Raw genomic sequence first — 27604 nt, 5'->3', positions numbered from 1 at the left:
AGTTTCCGTATGGATTCTTGCCGAGATTCAACAGTAGAACTATACTCTCTATTCTCAAAAGTGAAGTATATCAGCCAACAAGTTCAACTAAATCACAAGAAAATCTTCATTTCTTTACCATCCTAGAAACTAGATAATGCATACTCTATTTTGCTCTTAAGCTCTACATTTTTGTGTTGAAAGCTGATATTACACGCTTGGTGCTACATAGGTTTGAAGAGCATCAACAGCTACTTAAATAAGAGCTGGCTTCATTTTCTAAGCCTCCTCCAAGTCTACTATGAGTCTCCTAGCGATGTGCTCTATGGACATGTATTACTAGAGAGAGCATGAAGTCATAGTTGTCAAGGCGTCCCCTAAGCGTCCAAGTGTTGTGGTCAGACTAGGCTCCATGGTGTTGTCTTGTCACCGAAATTGGTATCACCTTAATTTTCTTCCCCCTTTGGGTGCCTTGTCGCTGCCGTGACAACTATGCCTGAAGTATCTTAGAGGAACAAAATAAACATAAGGAAAAAGTAGAATAAGAACTGGAGTTCTAAATACTTAATCTAGCCTAACTAACAACTTCTAAAACACAAAATAAAGGTAGCAAAACAAGCTCCACAATTGGAGGTTCCACAGGAAACCAAGACTGAAACGGCAGGGCCGGAAAAAAACCAGAAAACTGGTTCCAAACAAAGAACATAATGCTATTCCGGCCTTTTTTTCTTCTGTCTTCAGCTAGCATTTCCCAAAGTTTGGATCAAAGTCAGTTAGCATGCATGGAGCATAGATCACTGTGATCTAAGCTTGATGTGTCTTCTTCACTGTATATCCAGACCATTCTACCGCAGTAATTGATCAGATATCATTTCACGATAAAGCTGCATGGAGGTTTCCACATTTTGTAAAGATATCTAAGGCAATCATCTTCACCAAGATCACATTGACCTGGAGATGACCTCATTAATTTTGATAATGTACTAGCAGTGGCAGAACCAGGATTCAATATGGGGGGGCGAAGAATAGAAGTTCGGATTAAGGAAGCACCAATGTTTTTTCGTCACACATGTTGTGTGGGCCCTTATAAGACCCATTAGGGGTATCACCTATGAATTATATTACTATATTAAGGAATAGGTCCACATATATTTTGTGGGGCCCATACATATTTGACAAAAATAGGAAAATTAAAGCATCAGCACACAAAAAAATTACACATGATTTCAACCCTAAAAAGTCAGATGCAAACCATTTTTTTTTTAAGGTAAGAGATGCAAACTAATGGTAGTTAGTTAATTTACTAATTATAGACATTTTATTCACAATATAAAATCAAATAACAAAGTTGTAGAAAAAAATAAAGAAATAGAGAATATTTTGATTTACAAAATGAGAAAAATATAAACAATAAATAAATTGAAAAAGAGAAAGACTACCCAATTGTGGAGAAGATTTTTTTTCAAAATTTCCTTAACACACGTTTATAGAAAGAGAAGAATAAATATGCAAAAATAAACTAAAGATAATAAATAGAAAAAAAAGAGAGGAGAGAAGAGAGATGAGATATGAGAGAATAAATAGAGATTGAGGAGTTTTTAATTAAAAATGACATTTTAAATATCTAATAAGGTTTTTTTTTAAAAAAAAAATTTAACCCACGTTTATAGAAAGATGAGAGAATAAATAAGAAGAAAAAATGTGAGAGAGATAAGAGGGGAGAATAAATAGGGATTGAGGAATTAGTTTTTAGATAGAGGATGACATTTATACCATTATTTTACCTTTAAAATTTATTCTCAATATTGGGGGGCCAAATAGTAAAATTTCTCGTTTAAGAAGAGAAAAATAAAGAAAAAATAAAGGAAATTAACATAAAAATGAGAAAATACTGACAATTATGAAAAAATTCTAAAAATCCAGGGGGCCATGGCCCCCGCCCCTTAGTAGGTCCGCCCGTGTACTAGCAACTGAACTAGGTAAAATTGATGCACTAAGGGACACGTGCATGCTATTAACCCTTAATACTGCATCATCCAGACACAATGTGGACTTGTGTTGCAGCAGATTTGAGTTATCTTATCTCTCTTCATGCCTTTGTGTTTACCTCCTTATACTAGGTCCTTGCTTTTGGTTAGATTCCCCCCCCCCCCCCCCCCCAACGAACCTCGAGGCAGTTTCCCAATTTCATCCTGCGACCAGTTGAGCAACCTCACCAATGCACCAAGGTCCACTCTCTTAAGGGTGAACACAACATATAAACCCATTGCTATGATTCCTCAACACAACCCCCCCCCCCCCCGGTTAACCTAATTTAGCAGCCATCACCATATTGTTTTGGGATCCTTGCTTATCTGTTGTCATCTTTATGGTGTTGCAACAGTTGTTATGTGACTTCCAGCTTATACTGGTTGTTGCTGTGGTTTGTGACTTGACCAAGGCCATTGAGTTGTATATTCCCAGGCAGTGGTACAATTGAGGCCATAAGATTGTACCTTTGGGCATATGGTTAAGCTCAAGCCAAGTTATCTTTGGTTCACTGATCAACCAAGTCAGTTTATCTCACTTAAAGGTTAGGTCCTTGTTATGGACATCAGAATCTGCATATCTAATAAAGATTCAGAGGAAGTGCAGCTGATCATTCTGCAGCAAGTTGACAGATTCATCTTGGCTTTAGTGTGGTAAGCTTTAGAGTGGTAATGTGTTTGCAAGTATACTAATGGTTTGATGATATGGACTAACCCAGGCACTGAGCAACATGACAAGTTTTTCGGCAAGGGGATGTGGGACATCCCTCTATAAATCCACTACAAAATTTAATCCTTCAAGTTTACTTCAGCATCATCAGAATGAAATTCATGTGATGGTTTTTCTTAAATCAAGAACAAGTGCCTGACTAAAAAGTAGTTGGGTCTCAATAAAAAATGTTTGAATGAATTCTGTGGTACCACTTGTTCTTTAGAACACAACATCAAAACTGCTTCCTTTCACCCCTTCGAAATTGCAATCGATTCCCATCTTCACACTCCACTTGACCTGCATCCCTTCTTCCTCTGCACCACCAGAGTACTAGACGTAAATGGATTTGTATGGCTTTGTTTCTATTGCGGTGGTGAAGCTTTAACCAATTAAACTAAAGATCTGTTCGAAGGATGCAAATGTGACATTTCCATAGTTTAGAAACACGGGAGCTGCCTACATCAATTTCGGTTTACAAAATTGGTGCAGTGTCAAAATGGAATCAAATAGCAATTCTAGAAATTAGAATTGGTAGAGAAATGAATATCGGAGTGCAAGTATACTAATAGTGTGATGATATGCAGGTACCCAAGCACCAGGCAATATGCCGAGTTTTTTGGTGAGAGGATCTATAACTGTGCAGGTTGTGGGACACCCTTCTATAAATCCACCACAAATTTATTTCTGGCTTCCCCTTCCCCCCCCCCCCCTCCTTTTCCCTCTACTCCCTTTCAGTAACTTAGGCATTTATGGTATGCATTATGTGAATGGACTTTGGGTTTAGAATGCATTTAGCTTGACCAAATAGATTAGAGTCAGGTTATGAATGTGCTCTAGTTCCAAAATCTTTTCCAGTAATGCAAATAAAACTCCTTAAGGCATTTGTTTGCTGGAATAAAGGTGGGGTGGGAAAATTCTTGAAAAATTTGTAGATTTCTTACTTTTCCCTTAAATACAAAAATGGTAGATTGTTTGGTTGCTTGGGATGGAAAAGTTAGAGACAAGTTTCCTTGCAACCCAACTTGTCACCCCACCCCAAGGAAACTTGTCTGGTGATGTGACAACTCAACTTTCCCACCCCATGCCATTTTAAAACCCCACATATTTGGTGAGAAAGTTTGAAAAAGTAAAATATGGGACCCACCACTATCACTTTTCCACAAAACCCTTTCCTTTCTTTCTCCCTCACCCTAGGGACTCACATGTTTTTTTTTTTCCACTCTTTTTTTCCCACTCCACCTTTGCAAACAAACACAGCCTAAAAGATTGCAACTTGACACATGATATGGTATTCGGCTACTTGTTTTTCAACCTGATCCTGATGGGATGAGATTTGAAATTACTTGTGCAACATGTGGTGGGCACCTTGGTCATGTATTTAAAGGTGAGGGTTTCCGTACATCATCAGAATGAAATTGATGTGACGGTTTTTCTTAAATCAACAACAGAAGCACCTGCTTAGAAATTAGTTATGGTTTCTCTTTGACAGTTTAAAGAAGTAAGGATTTGTCTTGTTTTCTTTCTATTCGCATGAGGTTAAACATGAGTGACTTTACTTCATTCATCCAAAGAACAAAGCACTATCTTTAGTATGGAATCAATTCTACAGTAAACACTAGAATACATTATGAAAACTGTTCCAAGAGCAATCTCATTCCAATCCCCTCTATTGGCGTTGTCTCACCATCTCTGGTGACTGGGAACAGTCCCAAGTGGAGGAGCGCCTCCTTGAAATGATGGATTTCAGGAGCAATTCTCGTTCCAATCACTAGAAGACATTGTTTAATTGCTGAATTAAGCGGGATGGGAGAAAATATGACTTAATCGAATGAAAAAGTTGGCAAAAGTCAGCACACAAGCTAACGTGACATGCTTTTTTTTCTTTCTTCATCTAATTCATTTTAAAAGACCTCACATATTTAATTACATTTTTTTAAAAGTGAAAGGAATAAGCAAAGTGAGATTCATCTTTAAAACCTTTTTATTATAAAATCCATCCTTTTCATTTCTCGTTCCTGATTCAATGCATATGAATCCTATATCTTTTTATTTTTTCTGGAATTGTTTTATTTCTTTCCACTTCTCCAAACAAGCGCATGTGAAGTGATTTTTTATCTATTTTTTCTCAAGTGGGTTCATTCTACAAAGTAGAGTGCAAGAATGATCAGAACCAACTTTTGTGCTTGGACGGTCCTCGGTTTTTAAATATAATAAATAAATTATACATTTCGGCATCCAATGAAAATTTTTCGGGTTCCTAATCTTGATGTGGGTGTTCATTACCCAAATGTGATATGATATTCAAACCCCACATGGGAGACCCACGCATGACAAAAATTCTACACAACCAATAAAGAGAACACTTGTATATTAAAACTTGGGTACATGTTATATTATTCTTAAAAACAAAAAGAAAAAAAAAATTATGTGCTACGACGACCCCCTACACCTAAGGCGAAGAGCCGAGGTTTCGGACTTCAAGAATCTTCAAATCTGCAAAAGCAAAAATTCCTCCGTGATTGACGCGTCTTGTCCATCAACCATCATACCGAAAGATACATAAGAAAACCAGAGGCCGAGATCTTTGGGACACATGATATGGATTTCATCCATTAGATTGCATTGATGCAAATGTTTATCGATATTCTACAAAATTAGTGACCAACACCTAGGGTTGAAATGGTGGAGAAATGAATATCAAAGCGTACTATTCCATTTTTGAATCAAGAATCCATCGCTTTGATCTTAGGGTAAATGTACAATCAGAAGTCATTTTCATATACTAGGAAAGATTACGAAATAATTTAAGCTAGGCAGGGGCATTTATGTCCATTAGTCAATGAATGAACTTTGTTTATACTGTTATCATCACAGTCGTAAGAGGAATCAGAAGATAAGGTAGATGATCGAAAAAGGAGTCAAGTAAAGGAGGTCTTCCTTGAAAAGCTGAATCTTAAATGGATATCTATTTTGACCGTTCTTCACCGAAACTGATAGTCTGAAAAAAGCACAGGGAAACCACACGCAAGAAATTCCACACAACCATGAAAGAGAACAATTGTTTATTACCAACTTGCATATACGTTATATTATTCCTGAAATTGAAAAAAATAATTAAATAATTAAATGTTATAGTATACTAATAAAATACCAAGCACTTTCCCTTCTTACTTCGTTTAGAGAGGTAGGAGTTGCAGTTTTTCTCATTAATCGCCTGCACTCTACTCAGCTCTCACACAGATCATTTTCTAACTATTCAGGATCCTATAGATCTGCATGCCTTACAAACTACATGGGATCTCAAATTGGATCTTCAAATTATGATGTGTTTATCAATTTCAGAGGTGCGGACACCCGTAATACCTTTGTTGGTCATCTTCACAAGGCTTTACACCATCGTGGAATTCATGCTTTCATAGACAGTGAAGATCTGTGGAAAGGAGAAGATATTGGGCCAACACTTTTCAGAGCAATAAAGTGCTCCAAGCTCTCCATTGTTGTCTTCAGTACAAGATATGTCGAAAGCACTTGGTGCCTCAAGGAGCTCACTCAGATCCTGGAATGTCACCGAACCGATGGTCAAATCATTTTTCCAATTTTCTACCAGGTTAACACATCTAGTGTTAAGAATCAAACTGGGTCTTTTGAGATTTCACCTGACAGACATGGGGAGGAGGCCTCAGAAACTCTGAAAAAATGGAAAGATACTCTACGAGCAGTAGGAGATATAAGTGGATGGGTTGTCAACAGCGGGTATGTCTTATTAGTCCTTCAAATTAAAGAACATATATCTTTTCCTCTCATACTTTAAATTAAGTTATTGAAAGTTTAATCATCCTCAAATTTAATCATACTTTGAGGTTTACCTTGTTCAGATGTTATTGTTAGATTTGAGTTCATTTCTTAAGGTTTATCTTGTTCATATGTTATTTTTAGATCTGAGTTCATTTCTATTGTGTGGTGATGCTTCATTTTCTTTTCTACTAATTGTAGGGATGATGAATCAGAGAGAGTTGCAGATGTCATTCAAGAAGCTTGGATTCGATTGAATATCGTTTCTTTGATTGATGTTAAACATCCTGTCGGACTAGAATCCCGCGTGGCATCTGTACTTTCTCTTTTATCAAATACATCAACCAACAAGTCTAAGGATCCTCAATTTTTAGGAATATTTGGTCAAGGTGGCATTGGAAAGACAACCATTGCGACAGTTGTATACAATTACATCTCTAAAAATTTTAGCAAGAGTTGTTTTATTGGAGATGTTAAAGAGAAAGCCTCACAACCCAATGGTATAGTTCGTTTGCAACAGCGACTTATTTATGGTATGTTTCAGGAGAAAAAAAAGTTGTGCAGTTCTCAAGAAGGATCAAGGCTAATAAAAGAAAGGCTTCGAAATACGAAAACCCTTCTCATTCTTGATGATGTGGGTAATCGTACCGAATTAGATGCATTGGCCGGTGATAAAAGTTGGTTTGGTTCTGAAAGCAGGATAATTGTAACATCTAGAGATCAGGGTGTTCTTAGTGGAGTTCCTAAAAACATTAAAAGCATATTTGAACCTGATGTACTGAATGCAGAAGAGAGTCTTCGACTCTTTTCTCTGAATGCGTTCTCCACGGACAAACCTCATGAGGATTATACAGATCTTTCAATTGATATAGTAGACACTGCAGCAGGGTTGCCCTTAGCTTTGGTGGTTCTGGGTTGTGATTTAACCATGACAGAAGATGAAGAACTATGGAAATCCAAAAAAGTATGGAATTCCAGGCTCAAAATTTTAAAGCAACTTCCTGATGATAGTGTCTACGAAAAATTAAAGACAACCTTCGACGAGTTGCATCCTATAGAGAAATCTATGTTTCTTGATGCTGCTTGTTTCTTTATTGGATGGAAGGTGAAAACCATAATTTCAATATGGGAAGCTTGTGAGTTTGAGCCTATATACCGTATGGAAGTTCTCAAGAGAAAATCCCTCTTGAAGTTCAAAATGGGGGACTCTTCTAGAAAAGTTGGAAAAGAAGTTTTGTGGATGCATGATCAACTTAGAGATATGGGACGAAGAATTGCCTACAATCACAAGCCTGAGAATCCTAATTACCATAGTCGACTATGGTGTCTTGAAAATTTCATGAAGGGACATAAGGTAACAGACACTTACATGATATACTCCAACCCCCTTTATGATTTTGTTTCAATTTTCATTTGGACTACTTTTTCCTTCATGTAGGAAAATGAAATTGTTGAGGGCATCGTGTTTAACCACTATGTTTCCGGTTGCGAGGAAATGGGTACGGAAGTTTTTTATAAGATGCGTAAACTAAGATTACTAAAAGTTGATGGAGCAACCTTGGAGGGGAGCTTTGACCATCTGCCTTCTCAGTTAAGATGGCTCAGATGGCAGTATTGTCCTTTGGAAAAATTAGATGCTGATTACTGTCATGAAGAGTTAGTTATACTCGACTTACGTTATGGGCATTTTACCCAGGCTTTCAATAAGTGGCCTCAGAAAAGGGTGAGGGAACGCTATTTGTGTCTTTTTTTTAATCGCAGCTAATTTTGCTTTGACATGAGAATTTTATTTGACATTACTAATTAACAACATTCTACGTTCTTCTCTTTGTTTATTTGCAGCGGTTCCAACACTTGAAAGTCCTTCTACTCTGTTATAATGATAGTCTGTCTGAGTCTCCTGACTTTTCGGGATTTCCTCACCTAGAGAAATTGAATCTTAGCTGTTGCAAAAACTTGGTTGATTTGCATGAATCAATTGGGAAGCTACAAAAACTTGTTTACTTGAACCTGCAGGGCTGCTATAATCTCAAGATACTCCCGAACAGTATCCGTAGGTTGAGGTCTCTCCAAAAACTTGATCTTTCTTATTGCAATTCACTCCAAGAGTTGCCTAGCTGCATCGGTGATCTAAAAGAATCGTTGACTGAACTTTCTTTGGAGGGAGGGTGTATGAAAATTGAAGCACTTCCTGATGGTGTTGGACTGCTACATAAGCTGGAGATCTTGAATCTTGATTTCAATTACCCATTAATTCATCTTCCCAAATCAATGGTAAACATGACATCTTTGCGTTCCTTGAAGCTAGTTGCAAGTTCCAAGCATCTGCAGATACCAGAGCTTCCAACTAGCTTAGTTGAATTTTGTGTTAGATGCATCGGGATTGTAAACATTCAAGTCATGCAAAATATGAAAAATCTAGAGTTCATTTCGATAGATTGTGATTGGGTAAAAGTAGAGAAATTTAGAGGCATTGGAAAGACAAGCAGAACTGATGGTGAGCCAAATGAACTGATGAAAAAACTGGGTACAAGCTGTTGTGTGGCGACTGTAACGGATCAGTCGAGGCTGACGGTAAGACAAGCTTCTGTACCATTCTTTTTGGTAGCTTAACTTTATATGAAGCTCGTTAGTTTCAAAATTATGATTGATTGACACGCAGATCCTTTCTTTTCCTCTTAATTACAGGAACCAATTCTCAATGATAACATCCCTATTTGCAGCACACAGATTTGCATACCAGTGCAGCGAAAGAGAGATGAAAATGGTTTCCCATGTTTCTCGATCCCCGATGACGATGGTGAGGTAGGTAGCAATGGCAGGTTAGTTATGCACCTTTCTATGGGCGTTTGCCGTATGGAGACAGTGGAGTATACCCTTGTCAGTGTTGAATCCTTTATCCATAAGAAAGATGTAAAAACTAGATGTCGTGTTAGCCTGCAAATTCGTGGCACCATCGAATATGACCCTCCAGGTGGTCACATAGAACTCATTCATGAATTCCAAGGGATTGATTGGTTCGGGGTTCAGTTGGAAGGCGGAGACGCTATTCAGATAACAGGTCTAGGATTACTTATTGAGTATGAGTTTGATAGCGTACCCTACCAAGAAACAAAAGATATATCAATGAACTTGTTCCTGATAAAGGAGAGGCAGTCGATGTTTGGTGATGGGTTCCGGTATCATGGTGAAGACGAATTTCTTGAGATGGTAAGATTTCCGAGAATGACAAAGGATAAAGATATATCAGAATCTAATTTGGAGGATGAAGATATATCAGAATCTAGTTTGGAGGAGGAAGAAAGAGGATGAAGATACATCAGAATATAGTTTGGATGAGGAAGAAGAGGATGAAGATATATCAGAATATAGTTTGGAGAAGGAAGAAGATCGAGGTAATGACTCAGGAAATGGGTCAGAACAGAGTCCCCGGGTACAATGATGAAGATGATAGGAATAATTGTGGTTGCGGGGTGGAAAATTTCATTTGTTGTAGGGTACAATGAGGGATCAGCAAACATGAGGAACCTTTTGTTTCGTTTGGCCAAAAACTTCTTTTTTGGACTGTTATGATTTGCATAATTGTGTTTCAAAGGAAAGAAAAATAAATAAGTAGATTATCCCATTTAACTGCCAGCCCAAGTAGCACAAAAATAAAGTAGATTAATCTTTTTTTTTCTTTTTCTTTTTTTGGTGAAATGTTCTTTTGTTGCAAAGTAGAGTCTAGATTCTTTGTGTCCAAGCAGATCGTCCGTGCATGCATCCAGTAGCTAAAAACTTTTAAAGTTTGCATTCATTGTCAAATGAGCAACTCTTAGGCCCATGAACCTGAAGTTTGATACAGAAAGAAATTGCTTTACAGTTCACATCAGTATCATGTTTACAGGGACAAAATCTATGTTTTCTCTCTGATATAGTTTGCAGGATGGGTGCATGCTTGCTGAGATTCATCAGTAAAAGTATGCTCCCTATTCTTAGAAGTGAAGTATATCAGCCAACAGGCTTAATTAAGTCCATGCTTTAGAACACCAGTAAGTTCTAAAACTTATGTTACTTGCATAAGCATCATGGGAATCCAATAGCTGGCCAATATCTTTCAGGTTCTGCATTTGGAATTCAAGTGAATCTGAAAGTTCCAGACAAATCACAAGAAAATTTTCATTTTTGTACCATCCTGGAAACTAGATAATGCATACTCTATTTTTCTCTTAAGCTCTACATTTTTATGTTGAAACCTGGTATTACTCACTCGGTACTACATTGGTTTGGAGAGCATCGACGGCTACTTAAATAAGATCTGGATTCATTTTCCAAGCCTCCTCCGAGTCTCCTATGAGTTTCCTGGCAGTGTGCTCTATGGATATGTATTACCGGAGAGAGCATGGAGTCATAGCTGTTAAAGCGTCATCTAGGCGTTCGGGTGTTGTGGTCATATTGGGCACCCTGGTAGTATCTTGTCACCATAATTGATATCGCCTTAATTTCCTTTCCCCATTGGATGCCTTATATCCCCTAGAGGCTGTGGCAACTATGCCTGAAACAAATGAAAAAGTTGAATAGGGACTGGAGTTCTAGATACGTAGTCCAGCCTAACTAACTAACAACAACTAAAACACAAAATAACGGTAGCAAAACAAGCTTCACAATTGGAGATTCCACAGGAAACCAAGACTGAAACGGCAGGGGTGGAACAAAACCAGAAAACTAGTTCCAAACAAAGAATAGAATGCTATTCCGGCCTTTCTTCTTCTGTCTTCAGCTAGCATTTTCCAAACTTTGGATTAAAAGTCAGTTAACATGGAGCGGAGATCACTGTGATCTAAGTTTGATGCATCTTCTTCTGGTTACTGACCCAAAGGGCTTATGAACCTTTTCCTCCATTGGCTCTAGCCCCCAACTCTGGAGAAGGGATATTGAGAGGCAAAAGATATGGCGATGTGAAAGGACCTCAAAAGAGCACAGGTTGGTATTTCAAGATCATCAGGAGTAAAGAATATATTGAATGTAGGCCATATAGCAAAAAGATTTTCGCCTTTACTGCATATTCAGACCATTCAGCTGCAGTAATGGGTGAGATATCATTTGATGATAAAGCTGCATGGAGGCTTTCACATTTTGTAAAGATAACTAAGTCAATCATCTCCACCAAGATCACATTGACCTTGAGATGACCTCATTTTGATAACGTACCAGCAACTGAATTAGGTAAAAGTGATGCACTAAGGGACATTTGCATGCTATTAACCCTTTATACTGCATCCTCCAGACACAATGTGGACTTTTGTCTGTGTTCTGTGTTGCAGCAGATTTATCTTAAATTCTTTTATTTCGCTCTTCAAGCCTTTGTGTTTACCTCCTTATCCCAAGTCCTTTCTTATGGTTAGATCCCCCCCCCCCCCCCCCCCCCAAATTATAGGTTGTTTGTATTAAAGAAGGTAAAAAAAAATGTGAAGTTTACATCAACTCAGACATCATCAGAACCCTCCTTTTGATAGTCAACATAAATACTAGACAAATCTGTATTTGGTCTATCGGACATACCCTTTTCCAGGTCCATGGCCACCGACTAGGACCGCCTTGGGGGGCACCATCTCTTTAGTACGATTTGTGACAAGAAATGCTATTAATAAATGTATCATTGTCAAAAAGGTTCATATAAAGCAATTGAGAGGCTTTAACCTTAAAAAAAAAAAAAAAAAATCTGTAGAGGCAGTTTCCCAATTCAACCTACGACCAGTTGAGCAACCTCACCAATGCACCAAGGTCCACTCTCTTAAGGTGAACACAATATATAAACCTTTATTAACCATTGCTGTTCCTCAACACTGGGCCCCGTTGACCTAATTTAGCAGCCATCACCAAATTAATATTTGGGATCCTTGCTTATTTGTTGTCATCTTTATGGTGTTGCAACAGTGGTTATGTGGCTTCCAGCTTGTACTGGTTGTTGCTGTGGTTTGTGACTTGACCAAGGCCATTCAGTTGTATATTCCCAGGCAGTGGTACAAATTGAGGCCATAAGATTGTACCTTTGGGCATATGGTTAAGCTCAAGCCAAGTTATCTTTGGTTCACTGATCAACCAAGTCAGTTTATCTCACTTAAATGTTAGGTCCTTGTCATAGACATCAGAATCTGCATATCTAATAAAGATTCAGAGAAAGTGCAGCTCATTTTGTAGCGAGTTGACAGATTCATCTTGGCTTTAGTGTGGTAAGCTTTAGAGTGGTAATGTGTTTGCAAGTATACTAATAGTTTGATGATATGGATTTACCCAGGCACTGAGCAACATGACAAGTTTTTCGGCGAGGGGATGTATAACTGTGTAGGTTGTGAGACATCCCTCTATAAATCCACCACAAAATTTAATCCTTCAAGTTCACTTCAGCATCATCAGAATGAAATTCATGTGATGGTTTTTCTTAAATCAAGAACAGAAGTGCCTGCCTAAAAGTAATTGTGATCTCAATCAAAAATGTTTGAATGAATTCTTTGCGTACCACTTGGTTTAAAGAACATAACATTAAACTGCGTCTTGTACCCCTTTGAAATTGCAATCGATTCCCATCTTCAGACTCCACTTGACCTGCATCCCTTCTTCCTCTGCACCACCAGACGCAGCTGGGTTTGTATGGCTTTGTTTCTATTGCGATGGTGGAGCTTTAACCAATTAAACTAAAGATCTGTTCGAAGGATGCAAATGTGACATTTTGTAGTTCAGAGACACGGGAGCTGCCTACATCAATTTCGGTTTTCAAATTGGAGCAGAGTCAGACTGGAATCAAATAGCAACTCTAGAAATTAGAATTGGGGAAGGCAAGGCAAAGATTCATTGATGTTCTACAAAATTAGCGACTGAAGCTAAGGGGTTGAAATGGTAGAGAAATGAATATCGGAGTGCATTTCGTTTTCGAATTAAGATTCAGTTTCTATACATTTTCTGAGATCATGAGCTCCACAGAGAGAAAATGAGTCAAGGCATGAACATGAATTAGATGTAACTCCATTGCTATGATCAAGTGTAAATGTACAATCAGGAATCATTTTCATATACAGGGGAAAATTCATAATGGATGAACTTTATTGTTTTCATCAGAGTCAGAAGAGGAATCAGAAGAAGGTAGATGATCGAAGAAGCTGTCAAGATTCCAGGAGCAATTCTCGTTCCAATCCCCTCGATTGGCATTGGCACGCCATTTCTGATCTGCGATCATCTCTGGAGACAGTCCCAGGTGAAGTAATTCCTCTTCGGAGTGATGAATCGCAAGGCTGTAATCTCCGCCGGTTCCTAGTTGAATGACCAGGAATTCGCAGTTATTCGGATTGTTGAGGTGCTCGAATTGCTCCACCGTCCACTTGAACCACTTCATCAGAAACACTCGCATGGTCAGCCCGTGTGACACGATGATCAGATTTGTCTCGTCACCATGTTTGTAATGGTGATGATCAATCCTCTTCATGTCTATATCCCTCCACAGCGACTCCATGAAGCCTGCAAATCACAAATCCGAGACAATAAAGAGAAACCCAGATGCAGAGAAGAAGAAGAAGAAGAGGATATAGGTACGAGTGGTTGACATACTGGAGAGACGATCGAAGACATCGGCAGCTGATTCGCCATCAGGGAATCGAAAGAAGAAACGGCCGAAGCGCTGACGAGCGAGTTTAATGGCCTTCATCCGCTCCTCCACCTGAAAATTGCCGAAATCCTGTTCTCTGATCCTGCATTCCTCCTTGACTCCAAGGATATGGTTCCTGGGGAAGGATCTACCGATCTCACTAAGGGTGGAGCGAGTTCGGCGATAAGGAGAAACGTAGAAGAAAACCTTCCAGTTGTTGCAGCGGTCGTCGTCGGAGATGAGGCGGCGGAGACGGTGGCCGGCGTGGCGGGCTTGGTCGATGCCGTGAGGGGTGAGAGGGATCTGATTGTCTGGGGTGGTGGTGTAAGCAGTGTCGTCTAGGTTACCTTGGCTCTCTCCATGTCTCACTAATATTATTCTCTTGGGTAATGGTAGATGTTCCATGGCTTCTTTTCTCTTCTCTTCTTTGTCTTCTTCTTCCTCTTCTTCTTCGTTTAATGAGACGATAGAACGGCTGATAAATCCTCGTGAGTTTGTGACTTTTGTCGTCTGAATCAGGTTCATGCTATCCACTCCTTTACGCAATAATGTTTTGCACGCCATTTTCCACACCATTGTTGGCATCTATTGTCTCTTCCTTTGAAAACAGATGTTTAGATAAAAGTCAATTTGAACCAAACTTTCGCCAACCCTATCTTAAGATTTACAAAATCTGTCACTAAATTCCCATCCGCATTCATTTAGGGTATTCAAACCTCCTCTCTACATTATTTATCCAATAAAATTATCTAGATTAAGTTACGTTTTTCTTATTTATATACATTTTTTTACTTGAGATATTTGACTACTTTTTTGAATATTTTACTAAAATAATTATAAAATTGCTTAACAAAAAAAAAAAACTACAAAAATTGCTAATTTCTTAAATTTCAAACATTGCCTCACAAACAAAATGGTAAGGATGTCAATAGGTAATTGAAAACTTGAATTCAATTTGTATTCATACTAAATTTTAAAAAAATTACTTAAAAAACTATCTGATTATCAACCGAATCCGATTGAATCCTCCGAAACCGATAGGAATTTATCCGAATCTATCCGAATATAATAAGATGCAGACCAAATCCAATCCGTTTACATCCCTAAGTGTAACTACATGTCGGAATATTATCAAGGTAGAGAGACCCCTCTCTTGAACATATGATCAAAGGTAGTGTCTAGGAATTATCCTCACCCCTATCTAGGGATGTAAACGGACCCGATTTGGATCGGATAGTGGTATATCCATATTCGCATCCTATTATATTCGGACGGATTCGGATAATATCCTATCGGTTTTCGGGCGGATTCTGTCGGATTCGGATTATAATCGGATAGTTATTTTCTTAAGTTGATTCTTCTAAACAGACATGAATATAGATTAAATACAAGTTTTCGACTACTTATTTACATCTTTACCTTTTTATTTATGAGGGCTAGGCTTAAAATTTAAGAATTTAACAACTTTGGTAGCTATTTTTGTAGAAAATATAGAAAAATAGTCACATATTATAGACAAAAATTATAAAAATAAGAATAATAAATCTAAATAAGTAACTTAATCGGATAATTTTATCGGACGGATAATATTCGGTAAGAAAGGGTTATACCATATCCACATCCTATTACTAATAGGACGGATTCGGATACCCCTAAACGGATGCGAATTCGAATTCGAAAACGGATTTCGATTATTCATTTACACCCCTACCCCTATCATCCCTAGGGCTAGGGGTTCTAGACTTATAGTTGCACCCCAAGTATGGTTCTTTTTTCCTCAAGCTTAGATAATCATATCTTAACCTGCTTGGTCCACTATCACTATACATTTCTAAAAGGTTTTCCTGTTTGAAAACTGACAAGGTGAACCCTTCTCTTGTGAATGTGTGATTACAGAGGGCGGTTAGGATGGTTACCCTCTTCCTTCAACTTCTAGAGAATCCAAATGCACCTGACCCCTCTTCTACGTAAGAGTGGGGGATTTCAAACTTATGGTTAGGTAGCTTAGGTAATATATATTTTTGTTTTTCAGTAACTTGAATGAAATAAAAGAAGGTTCCATGACACTTGTGCTGAAATACACTAACGTGAAAAAATGGCCATTTGTAGATGTGTTTTTGGTCAAGTCCTCGTGGCTGGGTTGGTGATGACCAAATAAAAACACGACCACTTGTCTCATTTATAAAAAAAATCTCATCTTCTCTAGAAGTTTTACACGTCCTCTCCTGACACCTGCGATGATATAAGTACTACGTAGTTTAAAGGTTTCATTTTCTATGCAAGAGACATGAAAGAAATATCAATTCAAAAAAAATGGATGCGTTTTCAATATTACAATTCTTTATTGGATTTTAATTTACAATTATCTGTCTCAGAATAACTTATCAAATCTCTCTTTTAAACACACAATTAATCTCAATGATAAAACCCTCCATATATAAAAAGTAATCTCCCTCTCTACTCCACAACTCTACACACCCTTTTCCCTCCCCCCCCCCTCCCCCTCCCCCCACCCCCAACTCAAAAACAAAACCTTCATTTACATGTAAAACTACTCCTTGAAGATTAGTGAAGGTGCATGTATGCTAGTCTAGATGAACCTTGAATTATAGAATTTGGAGATTATGAAATTATCTAACCATGACTTATAGAATTTGTTAATCAGAATATAACTATTGTGCAAATTTAAGATGTTCCAATTTGGCATGGTTTTGGGATATTTCTGTTTTTCTATCGATTATCATGAGGTGTTCCTAAAAATTTTCTAGTATAGTTAAAGGTATATTCATCCTCTTCTCTAACAATTTGAAAAAAGAAGAAAGTGATTGTCAATTTGACATAGGTACAAGGGCGACTTTACTTTTTGCCGATTATCTTAGAGTGTTTTTGAAATTTCTTTTTTTTTTAGGAAAAAGAGTTAGATGAGCCAACTTATATGCACTTTGACTACATTGTTCCTCTTTTTAGTTTTAGTTAAAAAAATCACTCTTCCTTAATTGTTATCGTATATCAATATTCCCGCTTAGTAAAAAGTCTTACACCTAAACCTAAGTTGAAACACATAAAGTATGTAATGACCCTCAATCTTAGTGAACATTCCCTCTAATTTAATAAAAAATAAAGGACATGGTCAGGTAGGCAAAGGATGATTGCTTAAAGAAACCCGTTTGAGTTCTACTCCTTATATAGGTGTTTAGTGTTCTTCATTGTTTCGGTGAAAATTGATCTCACTCAATCCCATATGACATGATTCATGTGATTTGTGGGGTCAGATTTTTTTTATTTTTTTATTTTTATTTTTTTGGTAAGAAGTCAGAGACTTCATTTTCATTCATAGACTAGAAATTACAGACACACAAAAGAAAGGAAAAATACAAAGGATAGATGCATGAAACACAACGTTCGGTTCGAACCAAAGAGCGAAAATTGACCAAGCTGTCGTACATGCAATAGACAGAGTCATCCAAACTAAGGGATGGGACAAGCCCAATAAACCCTTAGAGCTAGAGCTGTAACAAGCACAGCAATGGTTAAGCACAGTGGATACAATAAATGTATCATCTATTACAAACACCCACAGAGGGGTAGACACGCCACAAAGGCGGAGACGTACACACCACAAGGGCGGAGATAAAACATGCCACAAGGGCGGAGACAGATCACGCCACAAGGGCGGAAATTTGGTTGTCACGGTGGTAGCACCGGTATTGCGGAGAAAGTCATGAACTGTCATACGTCGTTGCCGTAGATGCGAAGACCAGTAGCAATGGTGGACTACCTGCAAAAGCATGCCTCAGCAGAACTGGCACTTCCAAATCTGGAGTTTTTTCTGCTCGAGGTACCAAGACTCGCTTCAACCTTTTTTTTTTTCTTCAACCGAAAGTCCTAAAATCAGAGAGACAAAGAGACGGAGTGGATGACCGGAGAAAAGATGTGGTGAGAGAGACTGGAGAAAAAACAAATAGAGACCAAGAGACTGAGAAAACTAAGTACTTTTTTTTTTTTTTGGTTCTTTTTCTAAATAGCAACTTCACAGGAACAAGGCGGAGAGAGGGAGAGAGTTGGAGAAGACCAGAGAGGCGGAGAGAGCGGTGGAGGTGGAGAAGACACACAGAGAGGCAGAGAAGAGGGGTGGAGGTGGAGAAGACGCACAAAAGGTGGAGAGAGGAGGTGAGGGAGAGAGAAAATGAAACGGAGAGGCGGAAAGAGGGAGAGAGGAGTTGAGGAAGCAGGTGTATGGGTGGAGGTGGACCTCAAAGAGCGGCGGCGAGATTCAGTTTCTTCAGAGCAGCGGCGCTAGGGCTTCTTCAGAGCAGCGTTTTTCCTTGCACGATGGTGCCTAACACTTAAGGGTGCTTTGGCCTCGCTGCAATTGTGGGGTCAGAATGGCAACACAGAAATTGGGCCAAAGATCTGGGCACCTATGTTTGAGAAAAAATGGCAACAAATAAACTCCAACCTGCCTGTTCAAATAACAAATCATTAGCTTAACCTCATTCTTCTTCTCCTCCTTCTTCTTCTTCTTCTTCGTTTTTTACTATTATTATTTTTTTTTTTTTAATCTGTGTGTGGTTAACTAGCTTAACCTCATTTTATGTATTGAAAATTGAATAAAGTTTCATTTTTTTTTTTTGGGGGGGGGGGGGGGGGGGCAAGAATAAAGTTTCATCGGATGGAAAAACAGAAGTTCTTCAGGTAACATATATTTGAGAGGGGTGGTGCATGCCATGAATTTCTCTTTTTTTTTTTTTTGGTTTTTCTTTTTTTTGTTTTGTGGGGTAGAAATGCATGCCATCAATTTGTGGTAAGAGTACAATCATACACCAATAAGAGATTGGACAAATCGCATCCCAAATTTTTTACTTAAAAATTTTTATTTTCATACCTGACTTTTTGTAAATAACATTAGCAAATACTACGCCATCTAATTGTACAATTCTACACATTCATTCACCCACACACAAGGAGTTTTGGATCTTCTTCTTGAAGAGACTCTCCTAATTGAGTTATAAGATTCAGTTACGCATACATTCTAGTCCAAGGACATTCACAAGATAACAAATGCACCCTAGAAGTCTGAAATGAATATGGGTGAGTCAATGCATTAATATGTTCAGGTACAAATGTTTTCTCATTAGGTTGTTATCTTTATGTACTGCAATCAAGTTACTTTTACCTATTTCATTTTATTTGTCTTACTTTCCAATCAATCTCTTGCAAAAACCAGTCTCTACTAAGAACTTCAAAAAAAATTCCTAAAAGGCAGCCTTGAGTGTGTTGAGAAGTGATCGACCTTTCGCAGCATTGCAGGTTGGTAGTAGCGAGTGGTGGTGGGAGTTGTGATCCTACTGTGGCTCATGCTAAGCACAAACTCATTTGATTGCCATGCTGCTCCCACTCAGGGTTTGCTTTCCTCTAAATACTGAACAGTGTTAGTCCTGCACTGCTTCCTCATAGCAACACACTCATGTACCAGCAGAAACCTCTTCCTTTGCTTTGGCTTGACCTAAGGCCCTCATAAGATCATCTTATTTATCTTTCATAGATTCCCAAACAGATACTTGCCCAAGCAAGCACAGATCCACTGCTCAGCAGAAACCTCTTCCTTTGCTTTGGCTTGACCTAAGGCCCTCATAAGATAATCTTATTTATCTTTCATAGATTCCCAAACAGATACTTGCCCAAGCAAGCACAGATCCACTGCTCAAAATTTCAAGGATGCAACTTTTCTGGACCTCAATGCAAATCATTCATTGGGCTGCATTCAACTCTATTTAACAAGATGATCATCAGAATTATTAAGCAAGGGGGAACAGATGAAAACACTAATCACACCAACTTTTACTGTGGACGAGTAAACAATGGTGATCGTGTCTGTATTCGATGGGTAATCGAATACAGTAAATGGACTAGACCCTCAATGCCGATGTTTTTCACATTGAATTGGATCAGTTTCAATTTTCAAAGCAAACATGGTTGACATTGCTACATGGCAATGACATTTATTCTGGAGGTATTTAACTACCTCGTAGAAAGCTTCAAAGTTTTATGTATTCCAATCCATTAAGGATACCTCACAAGAGCTACAGAAGCAACTCATCATCCATGTCCACTGCACTAGTTTAAAAATGCTTACTAAGGTAATGCTATGAGTTGATGAAAGAGTATTCAACAAATTATGAATACACAAACAAAAACACTCACTTCCACTAAGATGAACCCTAACTTTATACGAAATATCCTCCCCAGCCTCCAAATCACTCTCATTTTTCTGATCAACCAAGTAGAGCATAAAAGACCAAAATTTTTCCTTGCTTTGAGTATCACAGCCTGAACAACTCTGGTTAGCGGTAACATATCCCAGTTGAACATTAACAACTGTCTTCCTCAATTCCAACTGCAGTGCAGAGCCCAATTCATCGTTCTCCAAAGTCCAGACAACCCACCCCAGTTGCCATTTTGATGGTTCTCGCCCCCCCACCCCCCCCCCCCCCCCCCCAATCCCATATCTTTTAAATGACTGGATCTTCATTCTCCTTCCAAAATATGGCTCTTATCCTCATTGGTTCCAAGAACAGTGGTCCCTTGACCAAAGTTTAAAAGAGAAGATTTTTCGCTCCTGCCATAGGACCTGATTTTAAGGGCTCCAAGAACAATGGTTTCTGAACTAGGTTCTCTTGGCGGTACATGAGAAAGAACCAAACTGACTATTTAATGGCCCCTCTTGAATAATTGATCTCTTCACACAAATCATCCATCCCACTGCTAGAATTGCAATATTATGAGATTACAGTGCAACACCACCCCAGCCCTTGGGCCAAGAAGAAAGCACTCCCACAACAGATTTTCCTCAACCTTTTCTGGTAATATAGGTCTGCAGCGGGACCCCGAATAATCATCCTAATACTTGTCATCAGATTCATGGTATAAGCAATGAAATTTTTTATATTTTTACGTGTCTCAATAATTTAAAGGCTCAAATAGGACACTCTAGTTGAAACAGTTACAACTCAGATCCTTTCCAAAAGCACATGTAGTCTTTTATTCCTAAAATTTAGAGAACAAGATTAATCAACAAAGCAAATCTTCGACACAAACCAAAACTTGTAATTGGGACAAAGAATTCTCATAAAGGTGAACTACATTATTTTGTAAAGAATAAAATGCCCAGGTCTTTACACACATCATTTAAAATAAAGAAAAAAGAAAGGAGAAATAACAGCAGGAAAATGACAAATAAGGCTCAAGGAAAGAGAGTTGAATTAACAACCAAAACCTACTTGTAGTTACCTGCCTCTCTAGTAAGCATTTCCTGTTCAAAATACACTAAAATTGAGGATGAAAAAATGTTACCCCACTTAAGTATTAGTGCAGTTTGTGACTGCAATTCTTATTGTTCTTTGACAAGGAACAGATGTAATCTCAGCTACTTTAGCTAATTTTTGCCACAGTTTGTGATTCTCTGTAATTTTCATTGTTCTTTGGTATTACGCGTCCTCTCGTGACATTCCTTTAAGGCCTTTACCTCTGCTCAAAACAAAGCAAAACCAAGAACAAGATTCATAAACAACCATAAAGTAACATAGTACAAATACCAGAAAACAAACGTCCTAAATACCAGCAAGTAGTGAAATCCATAAGTAAGCAAACAATATACCTCACAAATAGGCAAACACAAACAAGGTGAAAGGAACCTTCAAGTAAGCAATTGACTACCTTTTAAATAAAAGAATTATTACTCACATTTCTCAAGACATTTAATACCCAACCTAAGGCTAACAATAAAATGCTAAACAAAGATAAACATTTAGGAAGAGATAAAATAAATAAAAAAATTAAAATTAAAAACTCAAAACCCATAATTAGCAGAGGTTAGTCGTCAGCAGACACTAGCAATAACCTACAATCTTATACAATGTGTTGGATTGAGTATCCATCAAATCCAAATAAATTGTTTACTTCCATTAATCGAATTTATTCATATGGACGACCGTGTTTCCAGAGATTTGACCTCAAAATGTGCGACTACAGAATTGGGCTTTCTGTTTACATGACTACGGCATCGCCTTTTTGAAAATGAAAATTCCAGATAGATATGGTTACACTTCGGGGATTCGAGAATCCAATATGTTTTACTATCGGATGTTTTGGTGCAAATGGAAGGTGTTAGCAGTCATACCCAATTGGCAAGACCTCCAATTCCTGTTGCTTTGAACAAGGCATTCCTGCACGCACACACACAAAAGCATGGGTTGGTTCCAAAGCGTTGAATTTGATTTCTACCTTTAAGAATTAAAAGAGAAAGGGCAAAATAGAAAACAGTTTTACCTGAAGAGATAAATAGAGAACAGAGCATTCTTGGAGCTGCTTGACGTTCTCGTCTTCTTCGTCTGCGTCCATCTGATGAAGGGGAGCCGGTGAAGAGTTAGTCAGAGGAGATTGTTGCGATGACGGGTTAGGCGTAGGCGGAGACTCAGGCGGCACTGTAGCGGCGGAGTTTGAAGATCCCATGATCAAATGCAAGAGCTTTCCGGGAAAAACAGGTCTGCTTCGAAGGAATTAAGACTGGAATAATTTTCCACTAGGGAAGCCGCGTTTGGTTTGAAGGAAAGGAGAAGGATTCGAGGTTCAATCGCGGGTGTCATTTTTTTTTTTTTTTTTTTTCTCTTGAGTTACTTACGTTTGAGTCAAATTATAGGGTGAAACTCGTGCTACTGTCCAAAATTACATTTACGTCAAAAGTTACATTTTTTACTTCTTGTGTTTTTTTTTTTTTCGCATTTTTTTTTTTTTTTTTTTTTTTTTTTTTTTTTTGGCATTTTTGGACTATAAACAGTCCATGTCATGCCGGTCTGTTTCTTATGTTTTTTTCCTTCATTTTTGAATCAAATTGACACCTCAGCACAATTTTGAAACAACAATTTAGTGTCTAACAGGAAAAAACAAAAAAATATATATATAGCTGAATATGCATATGAATATGTTAATTGAACGATTCTAAATTTCTACTGTCAAATCTATTGACTTCTCTATCTCTTCCTCCATTCCTTCTCCATCCCTTCATCTCCATTGGCTCTAAAAATTCTTTTATTTGTGTTTATCAAGTTTGGACCGTTTGATTGCAGTAATTCTTTTGCTGTCGTCTTGAAGAAGTGAAAGAAGAAGAAAAAAATTCATCTTTCTTGAGATCTCATGACTTTTTTTTGTTTTTAATTCCATCTTGAAGGATGCAAAAAAGAGATTTCCACATATTTATGTTTAGTGAATTTACCACAAAAATCATCATTTTTCCTCTAAGTCTCTGTAGAAAATCAATTGCGTTAAACAAAGAAAACAGAGATGAAACAGAGGAAAAAGAAAGAGATGTTACCGCCAATGAGAGAATCGACAACGTATGATATTAGGATAAACTTAATTAACCCATAAATAATGAGAAGGAAAATATGATTGTTATTAGGACCATTCAGATTTAACTTAACAAATCTGACGGTGAATATTCAAAGTCGTTTAGCTAATTTATTCACACGTCCATTCAACTACACTTTAGCCTATATATTTATACTTCTCTTGAAAAGATAGAGAAACATTTTTTTTCTTTTTTTACATTAAAACATAACCTCTTATTTTGAAAACATAAAAACTCGGAAGTTTTTTATCTTTTCATTTGTTTTTGCTTTTTTGTGGTTGTTATTGTTATAAACGCTTTATTCTTTTCCCTATGTAACCATATATGATTCAACACTCAAAAACAATGAAAATGCATACAAGTAGGAAAACTTGTTTCTTAGCTAAAAATAGGAAAATTGGACAAAAGCATTGCCGTGCAACCTCATGGTGTATAACACACTATCTGCATCTAATACTAAATGAATATTTTGACCCAAAAAAAATATTATACGTTATTAATATTAAATGCATCAATTGGGTTTAGGGTTTAACTAATCCTGGTAAGGTCGTGTAGGGTTTCCCAATTCTAGCCGATGTTTAATTTAAATAAAACTAAATTGAACTTAAATAACTATAACCAAGTATCCTACTAAACCTAATGAATTAAATGTATTCTCACTTCAATAGCTATATCAATCTCTTTGATTCCACAGCTCTAAGACTCCAACTACCATTGAAGAGAATCTAAGTCTCTTCAAGACTTGAAATGAAAGAATTATTGTGTTTCTCTTTTTCCTCCACAGTGAGTGAATTCCTCTGCAGTGAGTGTAGATAAACTTTCCAGTGACCAAGTAACCAAGCAGCAATCATACAGTGCCCAACCCAAATAGAAGCAATGAGAGTAGCAAGGGGAGAGGAAGAGGTCGCCCTCCTAATAACTACAGGGAAGATAGAAGATTCAAGATCTCAGAAATAATACTATTTGATGATGAGGGACTAGATGTGCCTGATGAACATGAAGATAAGGCAACAGAGAAGAAGGAGAATACCTTGGTTGGTCTAGTCATTCCAGGAAAGCGATAAAGAAGACGAGCCCTATATGAAGCATTATCGGAGGCTTGGAACACGGTAAAGGCAATCACCATATCTGAAATGGCAGAGGATATGTATATGTTTGAATTTGAGCATCCACAGGATATGATAGAATGTGACTGAGGAGTCGCCCAGGGCAGTTAGAGGAAATCCACTTATGCTCGAACTCTAGAGGGGAGAAAAATTGAGAGTTCACCAAAATAGATTTTTGGTGCCAATCCCATGACATCCTTGTTGTTTTGTTCACATTGAATTTGGATTTGAGCTTGCAGTGAAGGCAGGTACTCCTGGAAGAGGTATGTTGATTTAGGGTCTTCAATTTGGGAATCACATCAACTATTTTAGATGTCATGTCACGGTGGATCATAGAAAGCCATTAAGACAATCAATACCTATTCGAACAAGAACAGACACACAAACAAAAGTGATTGTTAAATGGGAAAAGGTAACAAAAGAGTGATTGTTAAATGGGAAAAGCTTCCAATCTTTTGTTACCTTCATGGAGTGTTAGGGCACAAAGATGATCAATGTCTAGAACTATTTGGTGATAGACCAAAAAGTAGAGAAGAAATATGGATTCACATCCCAGAGGCACAATACCAAATAGAAAGCTGATCGGAAATGGTATCCTGTCTTGACTATGTGCAATTTGAACTGTATCGCCGGCACTATCAAGAGGTGCAACCCTCAGTTAACATAGGAACCGGAGGAGAAGAGGCAAGACCAAGTACAGTGCAACTCGAAAAATCATTGGTGGTCGTTTCTCAAATCTTCCAAAACCTGCAACAGAGTTTGAACCCTAGACCACCAATCACTTTTCAAACAATTCACCACAAATACATTGTGATAACCCCCATGATCCTAATCCGAAACCCAAAATGCAAGTTCGAGACCCCCAAGCATCCAATTGAAAAAAGTTTTGGGCCATCCAAATTAAATCCCATGGGTTGGCACCGCAAACCATCAATATGGGTGATGAAGATGGTGATTTTCTTGCCTTGTTGGGAACCGGAAGAAGATCCGGTCAGAATCCTGATGGTTTGGGGCAATGGATTTTTGACTAAATGGGTAATGGGATGGGAGAAATTTTATAACTTGGATAAAATGGAGGTTGATAGGATTAAAAGCTTGTTATCTTTTGTTGTGTGGACCCTATGGAAAGCAAGGAATGCAAAGGTAATAAGGGAGAAGCAATAGACTCCAATGGAAGTCATGCAAGCAATAGAGGAAGCACATTTGGAGTTTTGGGCAATATCTAAAATACCCACCACTAGAGTAACCAAATGGGTAATAGAGTAGAGGAAAGGAATGTTGACTGGAGGTGTCCCTTACCTTCTTTTTTCAAGTTGAATGTGGATCCTTCATGGTGTGAAAGGAGAAGTAAGGCGAAATGGGAATTGTCGTGAAAAATGAAGCGAGGGACCCAATCGTGGCGGTTTCATTTTAGCGACCTATTTCTTCAACATTAGAAGGAGAGCCTATGGCTTTGGGCATGAGACTTTTGGAATCCATCGTCACATTGCTTGGATTACCTGGAGGTGGAATCAGACTGTCAATAGTTGGTAAATTTTTTTTATGGATGTAAACTCCTCTCCCTCTACCTCGACTCTTCCACTTGTGGAAGATACCAGATTTTTAGGGTAGATTTTTGAGTTTCAAACTCAAGTATGTATCTAGAGGATCCAACTCAGTTGCGGATCATCTAGCTCGGAAGGTCTTCTCGGTTTTAGGCATGAGATATTGACCATGTTCCTTTACTTGGTTGGTTGAGCTTTGCTTAGTTCCTCATCCTATCCGTGTTTGAATGAAAATGGTGGTTAACAAAAAAAAAAAAAAAAGGTATTTAAGACTTCTAGTGTTATTGGAGATAATTTGGAGATCTTAATTCTTTTTTCTCTTTTTTTTTCTTTTTTTTTTCCCTTCCTCATATTAGAGATTCTAGATCTTCACTTTCTCAATGAACCATGCAAGATTAGAATAGAGTAATACAGCTTAGCTTAAGTAAGCAAAGGAGATATTAACTAAGATTTCTTTTGATGAGTATAATAATTTTATAGAAGGCCACAAGATTTTAGAAGAAAGAAAATAGATTATTAAATCTTAGATGCAAACAATTCATTGGCTTCTTAAGGTGGGGAGTTTAAAACTATTTCCAAAGAGGATCTTGATTCTTCTTTGAAATTGGTGCGTTAGTAGTTGATTTTCTGATAAAAATAATTAGGATTGTAATGTATGCGTGTTTTGTTTTTAGTAGAATACATCATGTAGGTGTGACAGTAAGAAAGTGATAAAAACCAAGGTTGAAGTGTAAAATCTCTTAAAATCCTAACCTGATAACCCATCGTTTTAGGTACACGAACTCAGAGTTCTAGTACAAGGCAACTATGGATTATTCGAGTTGAGTCCGGGAATTCAAAAATCGAACCTATGGAGTTGGATGAACTAGAAGAAGACCCTATCACCTTATTTGACTTCAAAAAGAGAAAGAAAGTCAATCTAGAAAGCATAAAAAGGTGATTTTGGCATGCACGAAAACCTATGCTAGTGGCTCAATTGTGAAGGTAAATTATACCAATGATTGGAAAATGTTTAGGAGTACCTTCCATCCGAAGCCCATCAAAATTGACTTTCACAGCTTAAAGATAAAGGGCGGTTGATTTGGGCAACATGTTAGATTTATTGACTGCCCCCATCTTCCCCCACAGAAGATGGGTATTTTTGGTATTTCAGCCTTTGAAACTCCATTTTATTGCTCTAGTTGCTCATAAACGAATTGTTTATGCTAGAGGGAGGTTGAGAATGTGGGAGAGAGGAAGAAGATTTGAAGAATCCTTGCTCGTTTGGCTGTGCCGAAGTACGAATCAAGGGGAGAATTGCGTGTTGAGGTAAGAAGACCTCTAAAACCCTCTTTGCAACCTTTCTTTTGAAGTATTTTTGATGAGTACTTGCAATAATGGTGGTAGCTGTAGAAGTTGGGTTGTATTGAATGTTTGTTGA

General features: G+C 37.8%; 3 protein-coding genes across 3 annotated transcripts; 1 reads left to right on the top strand and 2 right to left on the bottom strand.

The window, feature by feature from the left end:
* The first annotated feature begins 5907 nt into the window (after positions 1–5907).
* Positions 5908–10344, top strand: LOC149019221 (disease resistance protein Roq1-like). The gene is made up of 5 exons (XM_089153257.1): positions 5908–6471; positions 6712–7864; positions 7949–8233; positions 8353–9084; positions 9199–10344. Exons 1-5 carry the CDS (start codon positions 6011–6013, stop codon positions 9820–9822), a joined length of 3255 nt encoding a protein of 1084 aa, XP_089009383.1. The 5' UTR covers positions 5908–6010; the 3' UTR covers positions 9823–10344.
* Positions 10345–13262: 2918 nt separating this feature from the next.
* Positions 13263–14752, bottom strand: LOC149019220 (phosphoglycerate mutase-like protein AT74). Its single transcript, XM_089151001.1, has 2 exons — positions 14092–14752; positions 13263–14001 (listed from the first exon to the last, which is right to left on the bottom strand). The coding sequence occupies exons 1-2, from the start codon at positions 14711–14713 to the stop codon at positions 13574–13576; spliced, it is 1050 nt and encodes a 349-aa protein (XP_089007127.1). The 5' UTR covers positions 14714–14752; the 3' UTR covers positions 13263–13573.
* A 5902-nt stretch (positions 14753–20654) lies between these two features.
* On the bottom strand, positions 20655–22774 carry LOC149019219 (Cox19-like CHCH family protein). Its single transcript, XM_089151000.1, has 3 exons — positions 22457–22774; positions 22308–22353; positions 20655–21655 (listed from the first exon to the last, which is right to left on the bottom strand). The coding sequence occupies exons 1-3, from the start codon at positions 22637–22639 to the stop codon at positions 21600–21602; spliced, it is 285 nt and encodes a 94-aa protein (XP_089007126.1). The 5' UTR covers positions 22640–22774; the 3' UTR covers positions 20655–21599.
* Between the last annotated feature and the right edge of the window lie 4830 nt (positions 22775–27604).

This window comes from Hakea prostrata, chromosome 4 (genome assembly GCF_041222555.1).
Source record: "Hakea prostrata isolate BN-2017 chromosome 4, UWA_Hpros_2, whole genome shotgun sequence".
Lineage (NCBI taxonomy): Eukaryota > Viridiplantae > Streptophyta > Magnoliopsida > Proteales > Proteaceae > Hakea > Hakea prostrata.
This window is presented reverse-complemented; position numbering and strand designations above follow the sequence as displayed.

Coding starts and splice junctions, on each gene's coding strand:
- LOC149019219 (XM_089151000.1), bottom strand. CDS start 22,639: ATGGGATCTTCAAACTCCGCCGCTACAGTGCCGCCTGAGTCTCCGCCT. Junction 22,354..22,456: donor TTCTCTATTTATCTCTTCAG/GTAAAACTGTTT, acceptor GTGTGCGTGCAG/GAATGCCTTGTTCAAAGCAA. Junction 21,656..22,307: donor TTGGAGGTCTTGCCAATTGG/GTATGACTGCTA, acceptor TGTTTTGAGCAG/AGGTAAAGGCCTTAAAGGAA.
- LOC149019221 (XM_089153257.1), top strand. CDS start 6,011: ATGGGATCTCAAATTGGATCTTCAAATTATGATGTGTTTATCAATTTC. Junction 6,472..6,711: donor GGATGGGTTGTCAACAGCGG/GTATGTCTTATT, acceptor TACTAATTGTAG/GGATGATGAATCAGAGAGAG. Junction 7,865..7,948: donor ATTTCATGAAGGGACATAAG/GTAACAGACACT, acceptor TCCTTCATGTAG/GAAAATGAAATTGTTGAGGG.
- LOC149019220 (XM_089151001.1), bottom strand. CDS start 14,713: ATGCCAACAATGGTGTGGAAAATGGCGTGCAAAACATTATTGCGTAAA. Junction 14,002..14,091: donor TGTCTTCGATCGTCTCTCCA/GTATGTCAACCA, acceptor TGTGATTTGCAG/GCTTCATGGAGTCGCTGTGG.